Source organism: Oryx dammah, unplaced genomic scaffold (genome assembly GCF_014754425.2).
Source record: "Oryx dammah isolate SB20612 unplaced genomic scaffold, SCBI_Odam_1.1 HiC_scaffold_17, whole genome shotgun sequence".
NCBI classification, from domain to species: domain Eukaryota; kingdom Metazoa; phylum Chordata; class Mammalia; order Artiodactyla; family Bovidae; genus Oryx; species Oryx dammah.
Window position 1 is genome coordinate 21,738,423 of NW_024070201.1, and position 22,877 is coordinate 21,761,299.

Here is a 22,877-nt window from a genome sequence, read left to right on the forward strand (position 1 = left end):
ATCATTTTTGTGCATTTCTTGGTGGTGGTGGTAGGAGGGATTTTGTTTGGTTTTCTTGTTGTTTGTTCTTAGTTTCTTTTTCTTTAGTAGGAAAAATAAGTTTGATTTCACAGAGGTGAGACATCAGGGCTTAAACCATAATTTTTATATCTTATTTTAAAAGTATTTGATACATCCCTACTGTCTATGCATCTAAATAGAGACCTACTCATGTAATTTAAGTCTCTGAATGGTCTTAAATTTTCAGGTTAACTGGAGAAAATTTATCGCTGTGAATGGAGCAACTGCACATCCTCATTACGATCCAGATGGAACAACCTACAACATGGGGAACTCCTATGGGAAACATGGTAACATTGGGGTGGGAGTCTTTGAAAAAATAATTGGGAATTAACTGTCTTCCCAGAGTTCCATTATGGCTAAGATGTTAACTTATATGAAACTCATTTGAAAATTTCAGAAAGAAATCTCTGATATTAAATTTCTGAACTTAAAATATGTAATTTATTATTATGTTCTGTGGTCTTTTTGTGATATACTTAGAAGCTGATTTTCTATTTGATCTTTTCATTATGACTCACATTTTTATGTTCCATTATGCTTTTTGGCTCACATGCATTGTAGGGATTTTCAGTATATATTTCTCAAACTTGAATTTTTAAGAGGTACCATACTATAAGAAATTTAGAATGGTACAGCAAAGAGATAAAGAGAAGGTACACTGTAGGTTACATAGAGAGGAATTTATTTTTACCATGGGAGTAATACCCTACAAAGTAAGTTAAGGTTAAAGTTTGGTTGCATTTTCAGCTACTTATATCACATCCCCTTCCTGTTCATCTGTATACTTTCCTAGCTGTCTGTTAGTCTGTTCCAGAAGGTTCTAATGGCTAATAATGATAGCTAACATTTATAGAGTAACTAGTATGTGCTGGTGTTAACCATTTTTTTCCCTTATAGTTTCTCATTTAATCCTATAACAAATCTCTGAGAAAGGTACAATTATTTTTATTTTTTTAATTGAGGTATAGTTGATTGACAATGTTGTGTTAGTTTCCCATATTCTTTTCCATTATGGTTTACTGCAAGATATTGAATATAGTTCCCTGTGCTATACAGCAGGAACTTGCTATATATAGTAGTTTGTATTTGCTAATCCCATACTCCTAATTTATTCCCCACCCATTTCCCCTTTGGCAACCATAAGTTTGTTTTCAATGTCTGAGTCTATTTCTGTTTTGTAAATAAGTTCATTTGTATCATATTTTAGATTCCCATATAAATGATATCATATGATATTTGTCTTTCTCTGTCTTACGTCGCTTAGTTTGATAATCTCTAGGTCCATCGATGGCATTAAGAAAGGTATTATTACCTCCATTTTATAGATGAGGGCAGTGAACCTTGAGAAGATTTAAGATGCTTGCTTAAGCAAGCCTCAAGTGTCTAATATCAGGCTTGGCCTGATAACACAGAATAACACAGAAGCCTGAATAACACAGAAGAAGCTTGCTGTTAGTCATTTTGTTAGACCATCTTAATAATTATTTATCACTGAGTAGAGAGGATTCTCTCAGGGCATGCAAATTCATTATCATATACTCAAATATACATCTCCCTCTGTTTGGAAAGGAATGTGTAAGTACAAGTAGCAGATGTTTCTGACTGTGTATCTTAGCTGTCAATCTATCATTTATAACCTATGAATCCTTTGTATAGGTTAACTTTTGAATAGGTTAATATAAGGAATTGGCTTTTTGGGTTGTTCATCTCTACCTCTCCATATTTACACATATAAGTATATGTGAACATGGAGACTTCAGGCTTGTTTTTTTTATTGGCTCAAGAAGATATAACGTACCCTGGAAACTTCATCATCCAGCCGTCTCTGCTCTTTGTTATCTGACCTCAACTAGGGATGTATTCTTTAAATCTGTTATAGGAAACATCAAACATCTTTTTAGGTAAAATCTTTAAGCAAGTGGGTAAACTGACTCAGCTTTTTTTTTGGTCCATTCAATTTTTTTAATCATTAAAAATTCATTTCTTAAAAAATTAACTCTAATAACCAAGCAAGGCTTCCCTGGTGGCTCAGACAGTAAAGAATCTGCCTGCAGTGCAGGAGACCCAGGTTCAGTCACTGGGTTGGGAAGATCCCCTGGAGAAGAGAATGGCTACCCATTCCATTCATCAGGTACAGATGTAAGAGTTGGACCATAAAGAAGGCTGAGTGCCAAAGAATTGATGCTTTTGAATTTTGGTACTGGAGACGACTCTTGAGAGTCTTGGGCAGCAGGAGATCAAACCAGTTACTCCTAAAGGAAATAAATCCTATTCATTTGAATGACTGATGCTGAAGATAAAGCTCCAGAACTTTGGCCACCTGATGCAAAGAGCTGACTCATTGGAAAAGACCCTGATCCTGGGAAAGATTGAGGGCAGGAGGAGAAGGGGGAAACAGAGGGTGAAATGATTGGATGGCATCACCGACTCAATAGACATGAGTTTGAGCAAACTCCAGGAGACAGTGAAGGACAAGGAAGCCTGGTGTGCTGTAGTCCATGTAGCAAAGAGCTGGACACGACTTAGTGACTGAACAACAGCAACAGCCCACTCCAGTGTTCTTACCTGAAGACTTTCATGGACAGAGAGGAGGCTGCTGGGCTATAGTCTATGGAGTTGCAAAGAGTTATAGATAACTTTGTATACAGTCCATAATATAAGAAATACTGTTTAACCATTTTTATTTATTTTTCTAAAATAAATCCTCATTAGATCAGTGATTCTTAGCCTTTAGAACACCCCAAAGCCATCTGGAATGCTTTCTAGCATTCAGTGAGCTTCATCTTCAGATATTCTGGTTCAGTATACTTGAAAAGGGACTAAGAATCTGCATTGTAACCAGCCCTTTACTTCTTATCTTGATGCATTTTAACAAGATCTCCAGGTGATTTTGGTGCAAGTGGCCTATGAATCTCTGAGAAACCTTGCACTGGTCATTATGAGTTGTACTTGTTATTTTGCCTCAATTTGATGTTTATGCAAAGTACTGAGGTGTCTCCCAGAGTTAGACACAAAGTATTGAGCAAATCATTTCTCTGGGCATTCAGTCCTCTGCTGTGTGTTTCCTGGGTGTCTGTCTGCCTTGTACATACCTTCAAGACTTACAGTTAGGACAGTTCATCAACTTGTAGTGTTCAAATTTAGTAAATTGAGTAATCGTCATTTAACCCAGTTGCTGAGATAGGAAATTCTTCTCTTGATACTCTAATCTCAAGTAAAACTGGATTTATTTCCTTTTTCTTACTTGATTATTTGGTTCAGTGAGGAGTTTTTGAACTAGAACACAAATGTATGTGTAGCTGCAGAGAGCTCAACTAAACAATATGTGTTTGGGGGACATTTAGTGATTTTATTTTTGGTAAATAAAGTGCTTGCTAGTAATTTTTACCTTTACAAAATAAAAAGCTTTTAATTTTTTTCACTTTTCCAGATATTTTTAAAAAGCCCTTCTAAAAGTAACAGAAATCCTCTAAACATTTAATCTAGGTAGTTTTAAGTACTAATTTAAAATAATGCAATCTCTTAGATAGACGCTTACTGTTGATGGAGATGGAGATGGTAATATTGGAACTGTAGAGTTTATCTTTCATTTCTTTTATAACTCATCACTGTATAAAGCATGATGTTTTATTTATAATTGTTTCTCAAAACATATAGTATCCTAACCTAGACCTCCACACTAGTTGCTTACTCAGTGTTTTTACTAGGATGTCTAATAGAGGTTACAAAATTAATTTTTTAAAACCGAACTTTTGATATTTCTCCCTAAATTTCTCTGCTTAAAATCTTCCCCATCTCAGTTTAGGGTAACTCTGTCATTCTACTCGCTTAAGATGATAACCTTGGAATCATGTTTTATACCTCTCTCACATCCACATCTAATGGGTCAAAAAGTAATTTCAGCAATGCCTTCAAAATATATCAAAAATCCAGCTATGTCATATCACCTCCATTGCCCCCACTCTGGTTTGGGCCACCATTCTTTCTCACTTGAATTATTGTAATAGCTTCTTAACCAGTCTGCTTGCTTCTCCCTTTACCTGACTTCAGTTTATTCTCAGTATATCAGCCAGTTATCCCTTTAACCTACCCCACCTCATCTAGAATTTTCTCTCTGCTTCCTATGGGCAGGGCAACACTGCCCTCACTGCAGTTATTTGAACACTCCAAACTTATTCTTGGCTGAGAATCTTTGCATTTGCTCTTCTCACCTCATAGCTGTTGGTAAAGAATCCGCCTGCAATGCAGGAGACCCCAGTTGGATTCCTGGGTCAGGAAGATCCCCCGGAGAAGGGAAAGGCTCCCCACTCCACTATTCTGGCCTGGAGAATTCCATGGACTGTATAGTCCATGGGATTGCAAAGAGTTGGACACAACTGAGCTTTCACTTTCATCACCTGAAATGCATTTCTTCCAGATATCCTCAAAGCTCTCTTCTTCACTCCCTTCAGGTCTTGACTCAAGTGCCACTTTCTTAGTGAAGCCTTCCCAGACCACCATAATTTAAGTTGCAAATAGTAGCAGCCCACATCCTTATACACTCACTTCAAATTCCCATTCCCTTGTTTATTCCTCATTATAGTTCTCATCTGACGCATTATATTTTTACTTATTGTTTGATTTTTTTAAAATTTGAGTTTTATAAAAGAAGAGCCTTTTGTCTATTTTGTACACTATTTTGCTGTACACCAGTGTCTAGAATATGCTACTTAGGACTCTTAGAAGAGTGCCTGGAATATAGTTGACACTCAGTCAGGGCTTTCTAGGTGGTGCTAGCAGTAAAGAACCCTCCTGCCAATGCAGGAGACTTAAGAGATGCAGATTGGATCCCTGGGTCAGGAAGATCTCCTAGAGGAGGAAATGGCAACCCACCCCAGTATTCTTGCCTAGAAAATCCCATGGACAGAGTAACCTGGTGGGCTATGGTTCATAGGGTTGCAAAGAGTCAGACATGACTGAAGTGACTTATCTCTCAAGGAGCTGTTGATAAATGAGTAGGGAACCAGATGGTTATCCTGTTCCAAAAGAGGTGAAGAGGTTCTTCAGCACCTGCGTTGGCACTTCTAACACCAGAAAGATAATTCAATATGATCTCAGTATTTGTTCATTCATTGAATTATTTAACAAACATATGTTCTTAGTCAATCCAACAATAGTTTTTTATAGTTTACTTACAGGTCAGTGTTTGGTACTGAGGATGCAAAGATGTGTCAGACATAGTTCCTGCTCCCGAAGAGTCTAGTCTACTAGGAAACAGATAAATATACAGAAAATCATAGTAAATGAGATAAGTACTATGACAGTGTAGAATATAATCAGAGCATAAAGGAGGGGCAACAAATATCTTTGGATGGGAAAGTCTGCTTAAGGAGTGGGTACCTGAGTTGATTATTGAGGAAGTAATAATAGTCAGATGAATAATTGCATGAGTGAATGTTGATAAGATGGGAGGAGAGGGGACCCAAAGTGACCCCAAGCGTCTAGAAGACTGAAAGGAAGAAGTTGGACATAAGTACAAATGGAGACTGTAGTTTTTGGAACTGGGGAGTGGGGAGATGGACAAATAGAGTTTGAAGATATTCCTGGCTGCTATCCTATCTTTTCCTATGAAGCTGGGATTGAGTTCATCTTCAGAGAGCTAGAAGGGAACCATTTGTGAATATTAAAATACAATAGCTGTTGGTTGGTTACTTTGTGTATGATGTTTCAAAACCTTAGCTAATACTGTTTATAAAGTTAATATATTTTTTATATCCATGTCTTTGAAATAACCCCTAATGAAATATATGTGTCATGCATATTGCATAAATCTTTTAATTGCTTTTGCCTAGTCCACAAATACAAGGGCTATCTTTTATTCTTCAAATGTATGTAAAACAGTTAAGATAGGACTTTCCATTTTCCAGGTTCCTGCTATAATGTTATTCGGGTTCCTCCAGAAAAATCTGACCTTGGGGAGACAATCCATGGAGCCCAGGTGATATGTTCTATTGCTTCTGAGGAGGGGATGAGACCTTCTTACTACCACAGCTTTGGTGAGCCCATAAATAAGGCAAAATTTAACGGGACCTGCCTTAATGTCACTGTTGCAGGGGAACTAGTTTTGGAAAATAGTATGTTAATATAGTTTATCAGAGTATGGTGATAAGAGACCAAGGTTGTGTTTTGATGTGAATTAAGTTCATTCTGTTTAGTCATGTATCACTTACCCTAGCCAACTGACTGATGGAAGAGATATTTTAACACAAGCAGTTATGAAAAAGTTGTTAACAAGTTTTTCATTAATTGACTGCTCTAGGAAACAACTGTCAGTTTAGGAAGTTATCAGTTCCTTCCCAGCACATTGAATCAGGGAGAAATAGGCTGAGATTTAGTCACCCCACTATAATTCCACTTAAGTTCTCTATGAAGAACAGCCTCTCCCTCCAGCCCCCTGCTCCAGGATGAAACAATGAATAACCCCTAGTCATAGAAATCAGTCTCTTTGGTTTGTTTTGTCTTGTGCTGTTTGTCACTGAATAAATACAAAGGAAAAATATACATTTATGCGTGTTTCCACAATAGAAGCTATGGGTTTTGGGCAATTATGATGTGTCAATGTAGATGCATCAGCTATAATAAATGGACCACTCTGGTGGAGGAAATTGATAAAGTGGGTGCTGAGAGTGTATGGGGATGGCGGTATATGGGAAATCTCTGTACTTTCCCCTTGGTTTTGTTTTGAGCCTAAAATTGCTCCAAAAAATAAAGTCTTAATAAAAAAAAAGAATTTAACCATAAAAAATGGACAGAATTCAGTATTTTAGGTGATTTTAAAGACCACAAATAATAATCATGTTAATATTTTGGGGGAGGGAAATTCATATTCCACATAGCTTGCTTCAGCTTTTTTACAGAATGTTTATTTTCTGCATCGTAAACTATTATAGTCAATCTGCTCCTGGATCCTTACCTCCAGTGTAAATAGCAAAAGGATTAAGGAATGAAGCTCCAGATCATAAATGACAATTTAATATAATGCTTCCTAAACCAAAACAATTTGAAAAGGAAGAAAAAAAACAGATAAAAAATGCAAGTTGAGGGCATTCAACCCAAGCTATTCTAAGAAGTTCCTGTTTTTTTTTTTTTTTTTCTGGGACCTATGACTTTATTTCTTTGTTTTTCCTTCTTCTTTTAAAATTTATTTATTTTAATTGGAGATTAATTACTTTACAATATTGTATTGGTTTTGCCATACATCAACATGAATCTGCCATGGGTATACACGTGTTCCTCATCCTGAACCCCCCTCCCACCTCCCTCCCCGTACCATCCCTCTGGGTCATCCCAGTGCCCCAGCTCCAAGCATCCTGTATCATACATCAAACCTGGACTGGTGATTCATTTCATATATGATATTATACATGTTTCAATGCCATTCTCCCACCCTCTCCCTCTCCCAGAGTCCAAAAGACTGTGCTATACATCTGTGTCTCTTTTGCTATCTCACATACAGGGTTATCGTTACCATCTTTCTAAATTCCATATATATGCGTTAGTATACTGTATTGGTGTTTTTCTTTCTGGCTTACTTCACTCTATATAATAGGCTCCAGTTTCATCCACCTCATTAGAACTGATTCAAATGTATTCTGTTTAATGGCTGAGTAATACTCCATTGTGTATAGAAGTTCCTGTTTTTATGTAGGAACAGAAAATATATATAGCAAAGCTGAGAAATGATGAAGAATTATTTCTGATTGGCATTTGTTTAGGCCAGCAGTAATATGTCCAACTATTCTGACAAGTCCCCATAACTGTTGCGTTTCAGACGTCTCTATTTTGCCAAATAACATTTTATTGTTTACTTGAACCATTTTAGGAATGACAAGGAACTACATCATCTTCATTGAACAGCCTCTAAAGATGAATTTGTGGAGAATCATCTCTTCTAAAATTCGAGGAAAGCCCTTTTCAGATGGAATAAGCTGGGAACCCCAGTATAATACACGGTTTCATGTGGTGGATAAGCATACTGGTCAGGTAGAGAATTTTGACTGTGAATGATTAGACATGAAGGCAAATTTCCATATCTCTGATTTTTGCCTTGTTGGGTATTTTTTACATAAGCCACTCTTAATTAAAGGATATTGTCTTCTTCCATAAGGAGGGCTAGCTATTTATTTTTAATTAATACTGTGAATTTTACATATCAGAAAATTATAGGAAACGGTTTTATCCTTTAAATTATCTGATTCAATTACAAAATGAACTGACAATAAAAATGACATCTAGGAAATCCTCTTAGCATGTTAGCGTGGATTTTTCTGTATAATAATATTTGCCAAAGAGAATACTGTTCATGCAGAGGTCTTCTGTAACTTTTGCAATTATATTTTTATTAGTTGCTTTTATGACATTTTGATATACAAGTATGATAATATTACCAAAGTCCAAAGCGTATTGGTTAAATATCTTTCTATAGACGCCTGATAAATAGCATTATTATATTTGTCTACTTTTTAACCCCTTAAAGAAATAGTATCCCAAATTTACTGTAGTCCCGCATATAATTTCATTACCAAAAAAATCCCATTTTAGTAATGAGAGCATTTTCCAGAGGATTAGTCACTTAATTTATCATAAACTTTTTAATAGAAGTATTTTCTATTTAACCATGTACTAAAGAGTTTAGGATTTATTTTTTCTTCAAAATATTGGGCCATATTTCATGAGAACTTTGAAGTTAGTTAAATCAGTTGATTGGTCTATATCAAATAGCCTCAGTTTATTGATTAATATGAGATGAGATGATTTTAAATCAAAACATATTTGCTTCTACATTCCAAATTCTGGTTTTTATACCTACCAGGCCTATTACTTAAAGGGGGAGAAATCTTAATTTGAACTTTGTGGATCTGTACCCTAAAGGAAATAAAATATCTCTTTCTCATTGTCTGTGTTCCTGCAGCTTCTTCCAGGGATGTACTTCAGTAAACCTTTTATTACTTTTCACCAAATCAATGCCTTTGAGGACCAGGGCTGTGTTGTCATTGATTTGTGCTGTCAGGATGATGGAAGAATTTTAGAAGTCTACCAACTACAGAATCTTAGGAAAACTGGGAAAGAGCTTGATCAGGTAGAATTCTCTGATTTGTCAAGAGTGGTCAAAATAATTTTGATCTAGCCAAGTTCTGGCTTTGGGCTTGAAATTTGTAGTTTCTCTTGCCTCTTTGGCAAATAAAGAGGGAGAATGGTTTTAAATCATTGAAAACACAAGTTTGTAATGTATTTATTTAATACAAAATAATTCAAAATATGTACTTAATGCTTAATAATAAAAATTATATTAAAGAAAACCAAGAAATATGTTTTGAAACACTTGTGATTAGTTCCTTATTACGCTTGAGCACTAAACGTACTTACATTTCTTAGAAGGGATAGTAAAATGGTAAGCAAAGCAAAACTATAATATTAATCCTTCGATAAAAGAAAATGTCTTAGTTCCTCAGCTTGAGGGGATTCATTTTTTCCTGATAATCAATCTAAGGCAGAATTTTTCCTTGGATTATGTAATGAAAATTGTCTTCTGCTGTAGTTTTATTTTTTAATTTTTTAAAAACATTACTTTTAAGATTTACTTACATTTACTTAGCTTACTTATGTTATTATATCTGTATGGTAGGTCTTGATATTTACAGTACAAGGCCTTTAGCTCCTTTCTATTTAAAGATTGCCTCAGTTTTTGTTGGCCTTTTGCATTTCCATAAGTTTTAGAATCAACTTATTAGTTTTTGTAAAAGCAAACAAGCAAACAAACCCCAAAAAACATGGTTGGGATCATATTGTATGATCTGTATAGATTAATTAGGACATAACTGACATCTTTACAATAATGGGAACTATTGAGTCTTCCAACTCATGAACAGGGAATATCTCTCCATTTATTTTAATCTTTTAAAATATCTTTTAAAAAGTTACCTTTACATTAACACAATTTATTCTTTTTATTTATTGGGCTGTGCTGGATCTTCTGGGCTTTCTCTAATTGCAGTGAGCAGGGGCTGCTCTTCACTGTGGGGCACTGGCTTCTCATCGCAGTGGCTTCTCTTGTTGCAGGGCATGGGTTCTGGGCACAGAGGCTTCAGTAGCCGGGGCTCATGGGCTCAGTAATTATGGCTCACAGGCCCTAGGGAGCACAGGCTTTAGTAGCTGTGGTGCACAGGCTCAGAAGTTGTGGTGCCCTGACTTTAGTTGCTCCTCAGCATGTGGAATCTTCCTGAATCAGCGATTGAAACTGTATCCCCTGCATTGGCAGGCAGATTCTTGCCCATTGTACCACCAGGAAAGTCCTGAATCTTTTAAAATTTCTTGAAGTAATGTTTATAGTTTTCAGTGTGAGGAGATTACATATCTTTAGTTAAAGTTATCATTAGGCAGTTAGAATGTTTTGAAGCTGTTGTAAATGTTATCTTTAAAACTTTCATTTTGTTTTTGATGATATGTAGAAATGAAGTTGATTTTGTATATTGATCTCATATTTAGAGATTTAGATTGCTAAATTCACTTATTTTGATTTGTAAATTACTTTGGATTTTCTATGTATACACTCATATTATCTGAAAATGATGACAGTTTTATTTCTTTCTTTTCAATTCTTATGCATCTTATTTTATTCTTCTTTTCTTACTGTACTAGCTAAGACTTCAACTTGAAAAGAAGTGCTGATAACAGTAATTATTTTCCCACCTCATTTGGAAAATGTTTAATAAATCACCACTAAGTATGAAATTGTTGCACGTATTTTTATAGATACCTTTATCAGATTGTCTTAATGGTACCTTTCAATAAACAGACGTGATCCAGTATATCAATATTTTCCTTTATGAGTAATACATTGTGAATCCTGTTTTGGACATCTTCCTATGCCAAGGTCATAGAAATATTTTATATTATCTTCTAGAAGAATTTTTAATTCTAAAAATTAAGTATCTCTATATATTTATATTCTGTTTCTGGACTTCATTTTTTAGCATATCATAATTAGCCATTTGTTCCATTTTATTTCTCTCTCTCTCTCCTTTCCACCTGAACTTTCTTTTGGTTGAAAGGCACGATAAGCTGTTACCAGCCTGGGCTCAGTGGCAAAATCAGTTTCTTTTACATATATCTATCCTTTTAAAAATCTTTTCCCATTTAGGTTATTAAACAATATTGAGCAGAGTTCCCTATGCTATTTAGTAGGTCCTTGTTGGTTATCTGTTTTAAATATGGTAGTCTGTATATGTCAATCTCAAACTCCCAGTTTATCCCCTCTACCATCTTTCTCCTTGGTAAACCATGAATGCTAATCGCTTCAGTCATGTCTGACTCTGCAAACCCATGGACTATAGACCGCCAGGCTCCTCTGTCCATGAACACTGGAGTAGGTTGCCATGCCCTCCTCCAGAGGATCTTCTGGACCCAGGGATCAAACCTGCATCTCTTATGTCTCCTGCATTGACTGGCAGGTTCTTTACCACTAGTGCCACTTGGCAAGCCCCTTGTAAACCATAAGTTTGTGTTCTATGACTGTGAGTCTGTTTTTGTTTCATAAATAAGTTCATTTGTATCATATTTTTTAGATTCCACATACAAGTATTATCTTGTGATATTTGCTTTATCTGATTTACTTCACTTGGTATGATAATCTCTATCCATGTTGCTGCAAATGGTATTATTTCATTCTTTTTAATGGCTGAGTAATACTCCATTGCGTATATGTTACACATCTTCTTTATCCATTCTTCTGTTGATGGACATTTAGGTTGCTTCAATGTCTTGGCTGGGGCTTCTCTGGTGGCTCAGATGGTAAAGAATCTGCCTGCAGTGCAGGAGACCCAGGTTTGATCTCTGGGTTGGGAATATCCCCTGGAGAAGGGAATGGCTACCCACTCCAGTATTCTTGCCTGGAGAATTCCTTTACAGAGGAGCCTGGCAGGCTACAGTCCATAGGGTTGCAAAGAGTCAGACACAACTGAGTGACTAATGCTTTCACACTTCATGTCTTGGCTTTAATTTGTATTGTAAACAGTGCTGTAATGAACATTGGAATGCATGTATCCTTTTGGACTGACTGTGTCTTTTTTTTTTTTTTATTCTTCTGGATATATTCCCAGGGATTGCAAGATCATATGGTACCTCTATTTTTGTTTTTTTAAGGAACTTCTATACCATTCTCCATAGTGGCTATACCAATTTACATTCCCACCAACAGTGTAGGAGGGCTCCCTTTTCTCCACACCTTGTCCAGAGTTTCTTGTTTATAGTCTTTTTGATGATGGCCATTTAGAATGGTGTGAGGTGATATCTCCTTGTAGTTTTAATTTGTATTTCTCTAATAATTAGTGATGTTGTGCATTGTTTCATGTGCCTCTTGGCTATCTGTATATCTTCTTTCTTTTTTTATTTTTTAAGTTATGAAAGTATGACAACACATTTATAAGAGACTTGGAAAATACAGAACAAGTTACAATATACTCCCACTATATATTACAATTATCTTTTTAAGTAGATAAATTAAGATTTTTAGTTGGAGTTTCAATATCAAACTCTCAAAAATTAATAGAATGACTAGAGAGAAAAGTGGGATGATATAGTAGACCTGAAAATCAGTATGAACCAATTCAACATAATTAAGATTTTCACACAACAGTAAGCAACAGATTCAATTCAATTCTATTCTATTCAAGTACCCATAGACTATAAACCAGGAGACACTGGAACATATCCAGGGACATAAAACAAGGTGCAAGAATTTTGTCGTCTAAAGTTACTGAAATCATACAGAATCTGTTCTCTTATCACTGTTATACTGGAAATCAATATCAAAAGCTATTTGAAGATAACCCACATATTTTCAAGTGCAGTGTGACATTTCCCAAGAGAGAACTTTTACTTAGTCATTGAAAGCCTCAATAAAATTAAAAGACTGAAAAAACACAAAGGGTGATTGCAGAGAAGAAAATATTTAAATGAGAAATTAATATCAAAATGAGAAATCAATATCAAAGATACTTTTAAAATGTCATGTATTTGGAAATTAAATGTATACTTTTAAATGATGGGTGTATCTAAGAAGTCATAACAAGGAAAATTAGAAAATATTTGTAACAGCATAAAAATGAAAAGAGAATTTATCAGAATTTGTTGCATGCAGCTGAGGCTGCTCAATGCAATTAAATACAGTGTGGAGTCTTGAGTAAGGTATAAAAACAAACAATGGACACTAGCACAAAATTTTGTGAAATTTGAACAAAATTTATACTTTAGTTATTAACTGTTGTTGTTGTTTTTCAATTGCTAAGTTGTGTCCAACTCTTTGTGATTCCATGGACTGTGGCATGCCAGGCTTCCCTTTTCCTTCACTATCTCCTGGAGTTTGCTCAAATCCATGTTGACTGAGTCGGTGTTGCTATCTAACCATCTCATCCCCTGCTTCCCTCTCCTCCTTTTGCTTTCAGTATTTCCCAGTATCGAGGTCTTTTCCAATGAGTTGGCTTTTCTCATCAGGTGGTCAAAGCATTGGAGCTCAGCTTCAGCATCAGTCCTTCCAATGAATATTTAGGGTTGATTTCCTTTAGGATTGACTGGTTTGATCTCCTTGCAGTCCAAAGGACTCTCAAGAGTCTTCTCCAGTATCACAATTCAAAAACATCAGTTCTGTGCTCAGCCTTCTTTATGGTCCACCTCTCATATTTACATGACTACTGGAAAAACCATAGCTTTAACTATATGGACGTTTGTCAGCAAAGTGATATCTTTGCTTTTTAATACACTGTCTAGATTTGTCATAGCTTTCCTTCCAAGGGGCAAGCTTTTTCAAATTTCAGACTACAATCACCATCAGCAATGATTTTGGATCCCAAGAAAATAAAAGCTGTCACTGTTTGCACTTTTCCCCCTTCTGTGTGCCTTGAAGTAATGCAATGATCTTAGTTCTTTGAATGTTGAGTCCTAAGCCAGCTTTTTCACTGTCCTCTTTCAACCTCATCAATAAGCTCTTTAGTTCCTTTTCACTTTCTGCTGTTAGAGTGGTATCATCTGCATAACTGAGGTTGTTGATATTTCTCCTGGCAATCTTGATTCCAGCTTTTAATTCATTCAGTCTGGTATTTCTCATGATGTGCTCTGAATAGAAGTTAAGTGAACAAGGTGACAGTATACATCCCTGAGATACTCCTTTCCCAATTTTGAACCAGTCCATTGTCTCATGTCCAATTTTAGCTGTTACTTCTTGACCCACATACATATTTCTCAGGAGACAGGTAAGGTGATCTGGTATTCGCAACTCTTAAGAATTTTCCACAGTTTGTTGTGATCCATACAGTCAAAGGCTTCTGCATAGTTGATGAAGTAGAAGTAGATGTTTTCTGGAATTCCCTTGCTTTCTTTATGATCCAACAAACATTAGCAATTTGCTGTCTATCATATGTTAATCTCCTGTTCTTTTTTTTACAACATAGTATTTCTTTATTTTCTCAGAATTGTATTTGAAGTTCAAACCTCATTCAAAAGTTTTAAAATCATTAAAATAATAAGTTTTCTAGACTTTTAGCAGTAATACCAGATGCCAGAATGAATGGAACTATATCAAAGTATTGAACAAATATAAATGATAAATCTATCATTTACGGGTAGAATCAAGATGTCATAAATTTTTTAGCTAGGCCAAAATTTATGTTTTCTAATATATATATATTATCTTATACATATATATGTCTGCATATATATATACAAACCTTTATAAATATATGTGTGTATATATATATGTATACAAAAGCTTTTATACTACATTAGATAAAGGTTTGAAAAAGAACAACAAAGGGAGAGAGATGGAGAAGTAGGAAAACAAACTAAATTAAACGGGAGCACTGAATGTGAAATAGAAAAGTGAAGCAAACTAGATAAACGTAAAAGGTCGTCATATAGTCCAGTTGTTTTTAAACATGGCTGCTCATTAGAATCATATCTGGAGCTTTGGAGAGAGAAACAACACTTGGGTATTTGTATTTTTCAAAAACTTCCAAGATTTTGCATCTGGATATGCATCTGGATTTTAAAAAGTGATTACAAGTTTTTCTATTAAATGATAGTTTCAGTATTATAGAATCCTATTGTTTTCTGTTGACCAATCATGATACAATGGTATTAAATGAATAATAGTTACATAATGGAAAAGATGTTATCAGTTTTTACAAACAATAGCCAGACCAAAAAAATAAAAGATAATTATAATTACAAGCCATAATGGAAATATGATTAACCAAACAATATAAACCTGCTAGAACTAACACCCCCAAAAGATGTCCTTTTCATTATAGGGGACTGGAATGCAAAAGTAGGAAGTCAAGAAACACCTGGAGTAACAGGCAAATTTGGCCTTGGAGTACAGAATGAAGCAGAGCAAAGGCTAATAGAGTTCTGCCAAGAGAATGCACTGGTCACAGCAAACACCCTCTTTCAACAACACAGGGGGGGACTCTACACATGGACATCACCAGATGGTCAACACTGAAATCAGATTGATTATATCCTTTGTAGCCAAAGATGGAGAAGCTCTATACAGTCAGCAAAAACAAGACCAGGAGCTGACTGTGGCTCAGATCATGAACTCCTTATTGCCAAATTCAGACTCAAATTGAAGAAAGTAGGGAAAACCATTACACCATTCAGGTATGACTTAAATCCCTTATGACTATAAAGTGAAAGTGAGAAATAGATTTAAGGGACTAGATCTGATAGAGTGCCTGATGAACTATGGACGGAGGTTCGTGACATTGTACAGGAGACAGGGAGCAAGACCATCCTCAAGAAAAAGAAATGCAAAACAGCAAAATAGCTGTCTGAGGAGGCCTTACAAATAGCTGAGAAAAGAAGTGAAAGGCAAAAGAGAAAAGGAAAGATATACCTGTCTGAATGCAGAGTTCCAAATAACAGCAAGAATAAGAAAGCCTTGCTAAGTGATCAATGCAAAGAAATAGAGGAAAACAATAGAATGGGAAAGATTAGAGACCTCTTCAAGAAAATTAGAGATATCAAAGGAACATTTCATGCAAAGATGGGCTTAATAAAGGACAGAAATGGTATGGACCTAACATTAGCAGAAGATATTAAGAAGAGGTGGTAAGAGTACACAGAAGAACTGTACAAAATAGACCTTCACGACCCAGATAATCATGAAGGTGTGATCACTCACACTCACCTAGAGCTGATCATCCTGGAATGTGAAGTCAGGTAGGCCTTAGGAAGCATCACTACGAACAAAGCTAGTGGAGGCAATGGAAGTCCAGTTGAACTATTTGAAAGCCTAAAAGATGATGCTGTGAAAGTGCTGCACTCAATATGTCAGCAAATTTGGAAAACTCACCAGTGGCCACAGGACTGGAAAAGGACAGTTTTCATTCCAATCCCAAAGAAAGGGAATGCCAAAGAATGCTCAAACTACCACACAATTGCACTCATCTCACACGCTAGCAAAGTAATGCTCAAAATTCTCCAAGCCAGGCTTCAGCAATATGTGAACCATGAACTTCCAGATGTTCAGGCTGGTTTTAGAAAAGGCAGAGGAACCAGAGATCAAATTGCCAACATCCACTGGATCATGGAAAAAGCAAGAGAGTTCCAGAAAAACATCTATTTCTGCTTTATTGACTATGCCAAAGCCTTTGACTGTGTGGATCACAAGAAACTGTGGAAAATTCTGAGAGAGAAGGGAATACCAGACCACCTGACCTGCCTCTTGAGAAACCTGTATGTAGGTCAGGAAGCAACAGTTAGAACTGGACATGGAACAACAGACTGGTTCCAAATAGGAAAAGGAGTACGTCAAGGCTGTATATTGTCACCCTGCTTATTTAACTTCTATGCAGAGTACATCATGAGAAACGCTGGGTTGGAGAAAAACAAGCTGGAATCAAGATTGCCAGGAGAAATATCAATAACCTCAGATATGCAGATGATACCACCCTTATGGCAGAAAGTGAAGAAGAAGTAAAGAGCCTCTTGATGAAAGTGAAAGAGGAGAGTGAAACAGTTGGCTTAAAGCTCAACATTCAGAAAACTAAGATCATGGCATCCGGTCTCATCACTTCATGAGAAATAGATGGGGAAACAGTAAAAACAGTGTCAGACTTTATTTTGGGGGGCTCCAAAATCACTGCAGATGGTGATTGCAGCCATGAAATTAAAAGACGCTTGCTCCTTGGAAGGAAAGTTATGACCAATTAGACAGCATATTAAAATCAGAGACATTACTTTGCCAACAAAGGTCCGTCTATTCAAGGCTATGGTTTTTCCAGTAGTGAAAACCCAGTAGTATGGTTTTTCCAGATGTGAGAGTTGGACTATAAAGAAAGCTGAGTGCTGAAGAATGATGTTTTTGAACTGTGGTATTGGAGAAGACTCTTGAGAGTCCCTTGGACTACAAGGAGATCCAACCAGTCCATCCTAAAGGAAATCAGTCCTGAATATTCATTGGAAGGACTGATGTTGAAGCCGAAACTCCAATATTTTGGCCACCTGATGTGAAGAGCTGACTCATTTGAAAAGACCCTGATGCTGGGAAAGATTGAGGGCAGGAGGAGAGGGTGATGACTGAGGATGAAATGATTGGATGGCATCACCAACACAATGGACATGAGTTTGAGTGGACTCTGGGAATTGGTAATGGACAGGGAGGCCTGGTGTGCTGTGGTTCATGGGGTCACAAAGAGTCAGACACGACTGAGTAACTGAACTGATCTGAACTGAACAATATAAAATAATTACATAGAATTTGAGGGGTTAACTAGAGTGATGTGGTAAGTAGAAGTGCATACATGCACACATTTTCATCTGCCCAGCCAGTTGGTGCCTGTAATCTATTTACATTTAAGGTAATTATTGATATATATGCTCCTATTACCAGTTTCTTAATTGTTTTGAATTTTTTTGTAGGTCTTTTCCTTCTCTTATGTTTCCTGCTGAGAGAAGTTCCTATAGCATTTGTTGTAAAGTTGGTTTGGTGGTGCCGAATTCTCTTAACTTTTGCTTGTCTGGAAACTTTTCATTTCTACATCAAATCTGAATGAGAGTTTTGTTGGGTAGAGTACACTTGGTTGTAGGTTCTTCGCTTTCATCACTCTAGATATACCATGCCATCTCCATCTGGCTTGTAGAATTTCTTTCTACAAGCCAGATTTGAGAAATCAGTTGATAACCTGATGGGAGTGCCCTTGTATGTTATTTGTCGTTCTTCCTTTGTTGCCTTTAACATTTTATCTTTGTCTTTAAGTTTTGTCAGTTCAATTACTGTGTGTCTCAGTGAATTCCTCCTGGGGGTTATCCTGCCTGGAACTCTCTGTACTTTCTGGACTTGGTTGACCATTTCCTTTCCCATGTAAGGGAAGTTTTCAGCTTTTATCTCTTCAGATATTTTCTTGAGTCCTTTCTCTCTCTTTTCTCTTTCTGGTACCCCTCTAACTCAAATGTTAGTGCATTTAATGTTGTCCTAGAGGTCTCTTAGGCTGTCCTTTTTTCAATCTTTTTTCTATATTCTGTTTTGTGGGAGTGATTTCCACCATTCTGTCTTCCAGATCACTTATCCTTTCTTCTGTTTCAGTTATTCTGCTATTGATTTCTTCTAGTGTATTGTTCATCTCTGTTTGTTTGATCTTTAGTTCTTCTAGGTCTTTGGTAAACACTTCTTGCATCTTCTCCGTTCTTTTTCTGAGATCCTGGATCATTTTCACTAGCATTATTCTGAATTTTTTTTTTCTGAAAGTTTGCCCATCTCCACTTCATTTAGTTGTCTCTGTGGGATTTTATCTTGTCCATTCATCTGGGACATAACCCTCTGCTTTTTCATTTTGATTAACTTTCTGTCATGTGGTTTTCATTCTCTCTGCTGTGGGATTTTGGTTCTTCTTGCTTCTTCTCTCTGCCCTCTGGTGTGAGGTGATATCTCATTGTAGATTTGATTTGCATTTCTCTAATAATGAACGATGTTGAGCATCTTTTCATGTGTTTATTCACCATCTGTTTGCTTTTGAGAAATGCCTGTTTAGGTCTTTTGCCCATTTTTTGATTGAGTTGTTTGCTTTTTTGGTATTGAGTTGCATGAACTGCTTATATATCTTGGAGATTAAGCCTTTGTTAATTGTTTCATTTGCTATTATTTTCTCCCATTCTGAGGGTTGTCTTTTGACCTTGTGTATAGTTTTCTTTGCTGATTTAGCACAATATATTATATTGATAAATTAGTTCTTTTAATTCTTTCCAGACAATGGAGGGAGTCTGGAACACTTTAACTCCATTTATTATATTCCTGATTTATATGCTACTGTTCATTATATATTTTAATTCTCTCTTTATATTAACCCCTGTAAAGCATTATTATCAATGTTGTTTTATATAAACATAATTACCCATACTACCCATTTACCTACATCAGTACCTTCTCTTGCTCTTAATTCCTTCTTGCCTCTCTAAGTGTCCATGTGGTATCATTGTCTTTCTGACTGAAGAACATCTTTTACTATCTTCTTTAGTTCTGATATGCTGATATGGTGATGAAATCTCTATTTCTGTTTGTCAGAAAAATGTCTTTATTATACCTTCTTTCTTGAAAGATGTTTTCATTGGATAAAGAATCTAGGTTTTTATTTTCTTTCAACACTGTAAAGATATTTTATTGTCTTCTGATTTCTGTTGAGAAATCAGTTGTCAGTTAAAAGCTTTGTTCCTTTGAAGTTGATCCATTACCCCCCAAAGATTTTCTCTGATTTTCTGAAGTTAGTACTATGATATTTTTCAATATGATTTCCTTTTGCTTTATTTTCTTAAGTATTTTTGAATCTATGGTTTGATGTCTTTCATTAGCTTTGAAAAATTTCACCCATTATTTTTTCAAATATCACATCTAATAAATCTTTTCTCTCTTTTCTTTCTGGGACTAGAGTACACATATGATACCCCTTTTTACTCTAGCTCTCTGTTGCTTATGTTCTTTTTTAGTATCTTCCATCTTTTGCTCTCTCTAAGTATCTTGCTTTGGATATTTTCTTCTTATCTTACCATTCAAACTTTCTTTCTTCAGCTGTATGTATCCTGCTCTTAAATCTAGGCACTATGGTCTTAAACTCATTGCTTTTTTCACTTCTAGAACTTTGATTACCTTTTTTTTTTATAATTTGTGATTCTCTGCTATAACCCCAATTTAAAATAATTTCCTCCAATGTATTAAGAATAGTTAAAGTTTGATAACTCTATTATATGGATCTCCTGCGTTTCTATAATCTGTTGCTTATCTCTTTTTTTCCTTTAAATTATACTTTGCTGTCTTCTTAAGTGCTGACTAAGTTTTATTCTACACAGAATATTGTGTTTGAAAAATTTTAGGAGGAATGTTTGGAGGCTCTGTTGTCTTCCTTCAGAGAAGATTTTCATTTGTTTCTGGCAGATGGCTAAGGTACATTATCAATTGCAGATATTCTTAATCTAGTTATAAAGATTGAGATACTTTGAAACATGACACAGTTGCTGCAAGAGCTGGACTGTTTTTGTTTATTCTTACTTCTAGGTACAGCTTAAGGGGTTCTGACCGAAAGAGCTAGAGGTTTATCAAGACATTCCCTTCTTGAAGACTTTGAACTACAACTTTTGTCCCTCTAGCTTTTCAAAACTATCCAAATCTCTTCTCATTAGGGTCAAGTGATGAGGGAGTTGTTGTGGCAATATCCTTATAAAAGCGTAACATGAAGGACCCTGGTAGTGATAGAACTGTTCTGTATCTTGAGTGTGGTGGTGATCATATAAGTTTACATATGATAAAATTTACACACACAAGCACACATAAATGAATGCATGTTAAATGGATAAAATCTGAATAATGTTGGTGGATTATATCCATGTAAGTTTCCTGGTTGTGAAATTGTAGTGTAGTTATGAAAGAAATCATTGTTGAGACTTCATGAAGGATATGTGAGACCTCTCTTCATTGTTTCTTTTTTGTATGGTAAAATATACATAACACAAAATTTACCATTTGACAGTTTTATGTGTATAATTCAGTGACATTAAATGTAGTAACGATGTTGTGCAACCAGCATCGCTGTTCATTTTCAGAACTTTTTCTTGATCCTAGGTAGAGGCTCTGTACCCATTAAATAACAGCTCCCTATAGCCTCCCTCTCCCAAGGCTGAGGTAGCCTTTATCCTACTTTCTGTTTCTATAAATTTGTCTTTTTTATGTACCTCATATAAATGGAATCATATAATATTTCTTCTTTTGTGTCTGGCTTACTTAATTTATCATAATCTTTTCATGGGTCACTCATGCTGTGGCATGTATCAGAATCTCATTCCTTTAAAAGGTTTAATAATATTCCTTGTATGTATATACTCATTTTGTTTATTCATCTGTTCAGGGACGTGTGGGTTGTTTTCAGCTTTTGGCTATTATGAATAATGCTGTTATGAACATTGGTGTACAAGTATGTGTGTGAGTCCTTGTTTTCAATTCTTTTTGGCATATACCTAGAAGGGAATTGCTGGATCATATGATAATTCTATATCTAACAGTTTGAGGAACTGCCAAATTGTTTTTAACAGCAAATGCACCATTTTACATTCCCACCAGCAATGTACAAAGGTTCCACTTTCTTTACATTCTCAAACCACAAACACTTGTGGTTTCTATTTTTTTTTTCTTGATAATAACCATCCTAATGAGTGTGAAGTATTATCTCATTGTCATTTTGATTTGCATTTCCCAATGACTGATAATGTTCAGCATCTTTTCCTATATTTATTCACCATTTGTATATCTTGGTGAAATGTCCTTTGCCCATTTTAAAATCAATTGTTTTTCTGTACTGTTTCTTACAGCTGCATATGGGTCTGCAATAATTTCAAAATGAAAAAGTTTAATAAAATATGTTTCTTTTTTCTTAGCCTTTCAACTGCCTCTTCTTAAAAGTAGATGATGTCCTTAGTGGGAATTTGCCCCCAATATGTAGTTTCTATCTGTGAGTTTCCTTTTCTTCCCAAATCTATGCTCTATTGTTCTTTGTTGGCTTTTTAGCTCACCAGTGCCTTCAAACAGCTGTTTTAAACATTTTGTCCAGCTTTTCTATCTGTTATCAATGAAATGGTTGATCCATGCTGCCTAACTCACCGCTATTGGAACTCTCTTTTTGTTCACCTTTGGTTTTGCAAAAGACCAAACAAGTTTAAATAAATTTAAAAGTAAATTTTTTAAGCTAATTCTTTCTAAAATTATTTATTTGGCGGCACTATCTCTTCGTTGTGGCATGTGGGGTCTTTGATCCTCATTGTAGCCTGCATGATCTTTAGTTGTGGCATGTGAACTCTTAGTGTGGCATGCGGGCTGTAGTTCCCTGACCAGGGATCAAACCTGGAACTCTTGCTTTGGGAGCGTGGATTACTAGCCACTGGACCACCAGGGGAGTCCTCAAAGCTAATTCTTTATGAAGCCTATAAACAACACTAAAGCTTTACTTAGTAGGAGTATTGAAAACATTTCTGCATGATACGGAGATAATATGGACTAGGTATATAGGATAAAATGATACAGTTTATTCCTCATCTTAGAGTATTTCCAGAGAGGAAGATGTGCTTAAAGCATTCTTACTATCAGAAAAGACATTTATTTTATCAGGATCTCCTGCTTAAACATCATCTCTGCAGAGCAGCTGTGTTGAGGGGCCCCCAAAACTGTTCTTTGTTTTGATGATTCACTAGGAGGGCTCATAGGTCCCAGAAAAATCAACGGAAAGGAAAGATATATGGGATGA

At 35.7% G+C, this 22,877-nt stretch overlaps 1 protein-coding gene across 1 annotated transcript in view; it reads left to right on the forward strand.

Moving 5' to 3' along the window:
• The window catches only part of BCO2 (beta-carotene oxygenase 2), a 61,088-nt gene that overhangs the window by 33,672 nt on the left and 4,539 nt on the right, over positions 1-22,877 (forward strand). The window contains exons 5-8 of the mRNA XM_040257993.1: positions 248-350; positions 5,970-6,098; positions 7,925-8,085; positions 9,014-9,181. Coding sequence (XP_040113927.1) covers positions 248-350; positions 5,970-6,098; positions 7,925-8,085; positions 9,014-9,181 — 561 coding nt within the window. The remainder of the gene's footprint in view (positions 1-247; positions 351-5,969; positions 6,099-7,924; positions 8,086-9,013; positions 9,182-22,877) is intronic.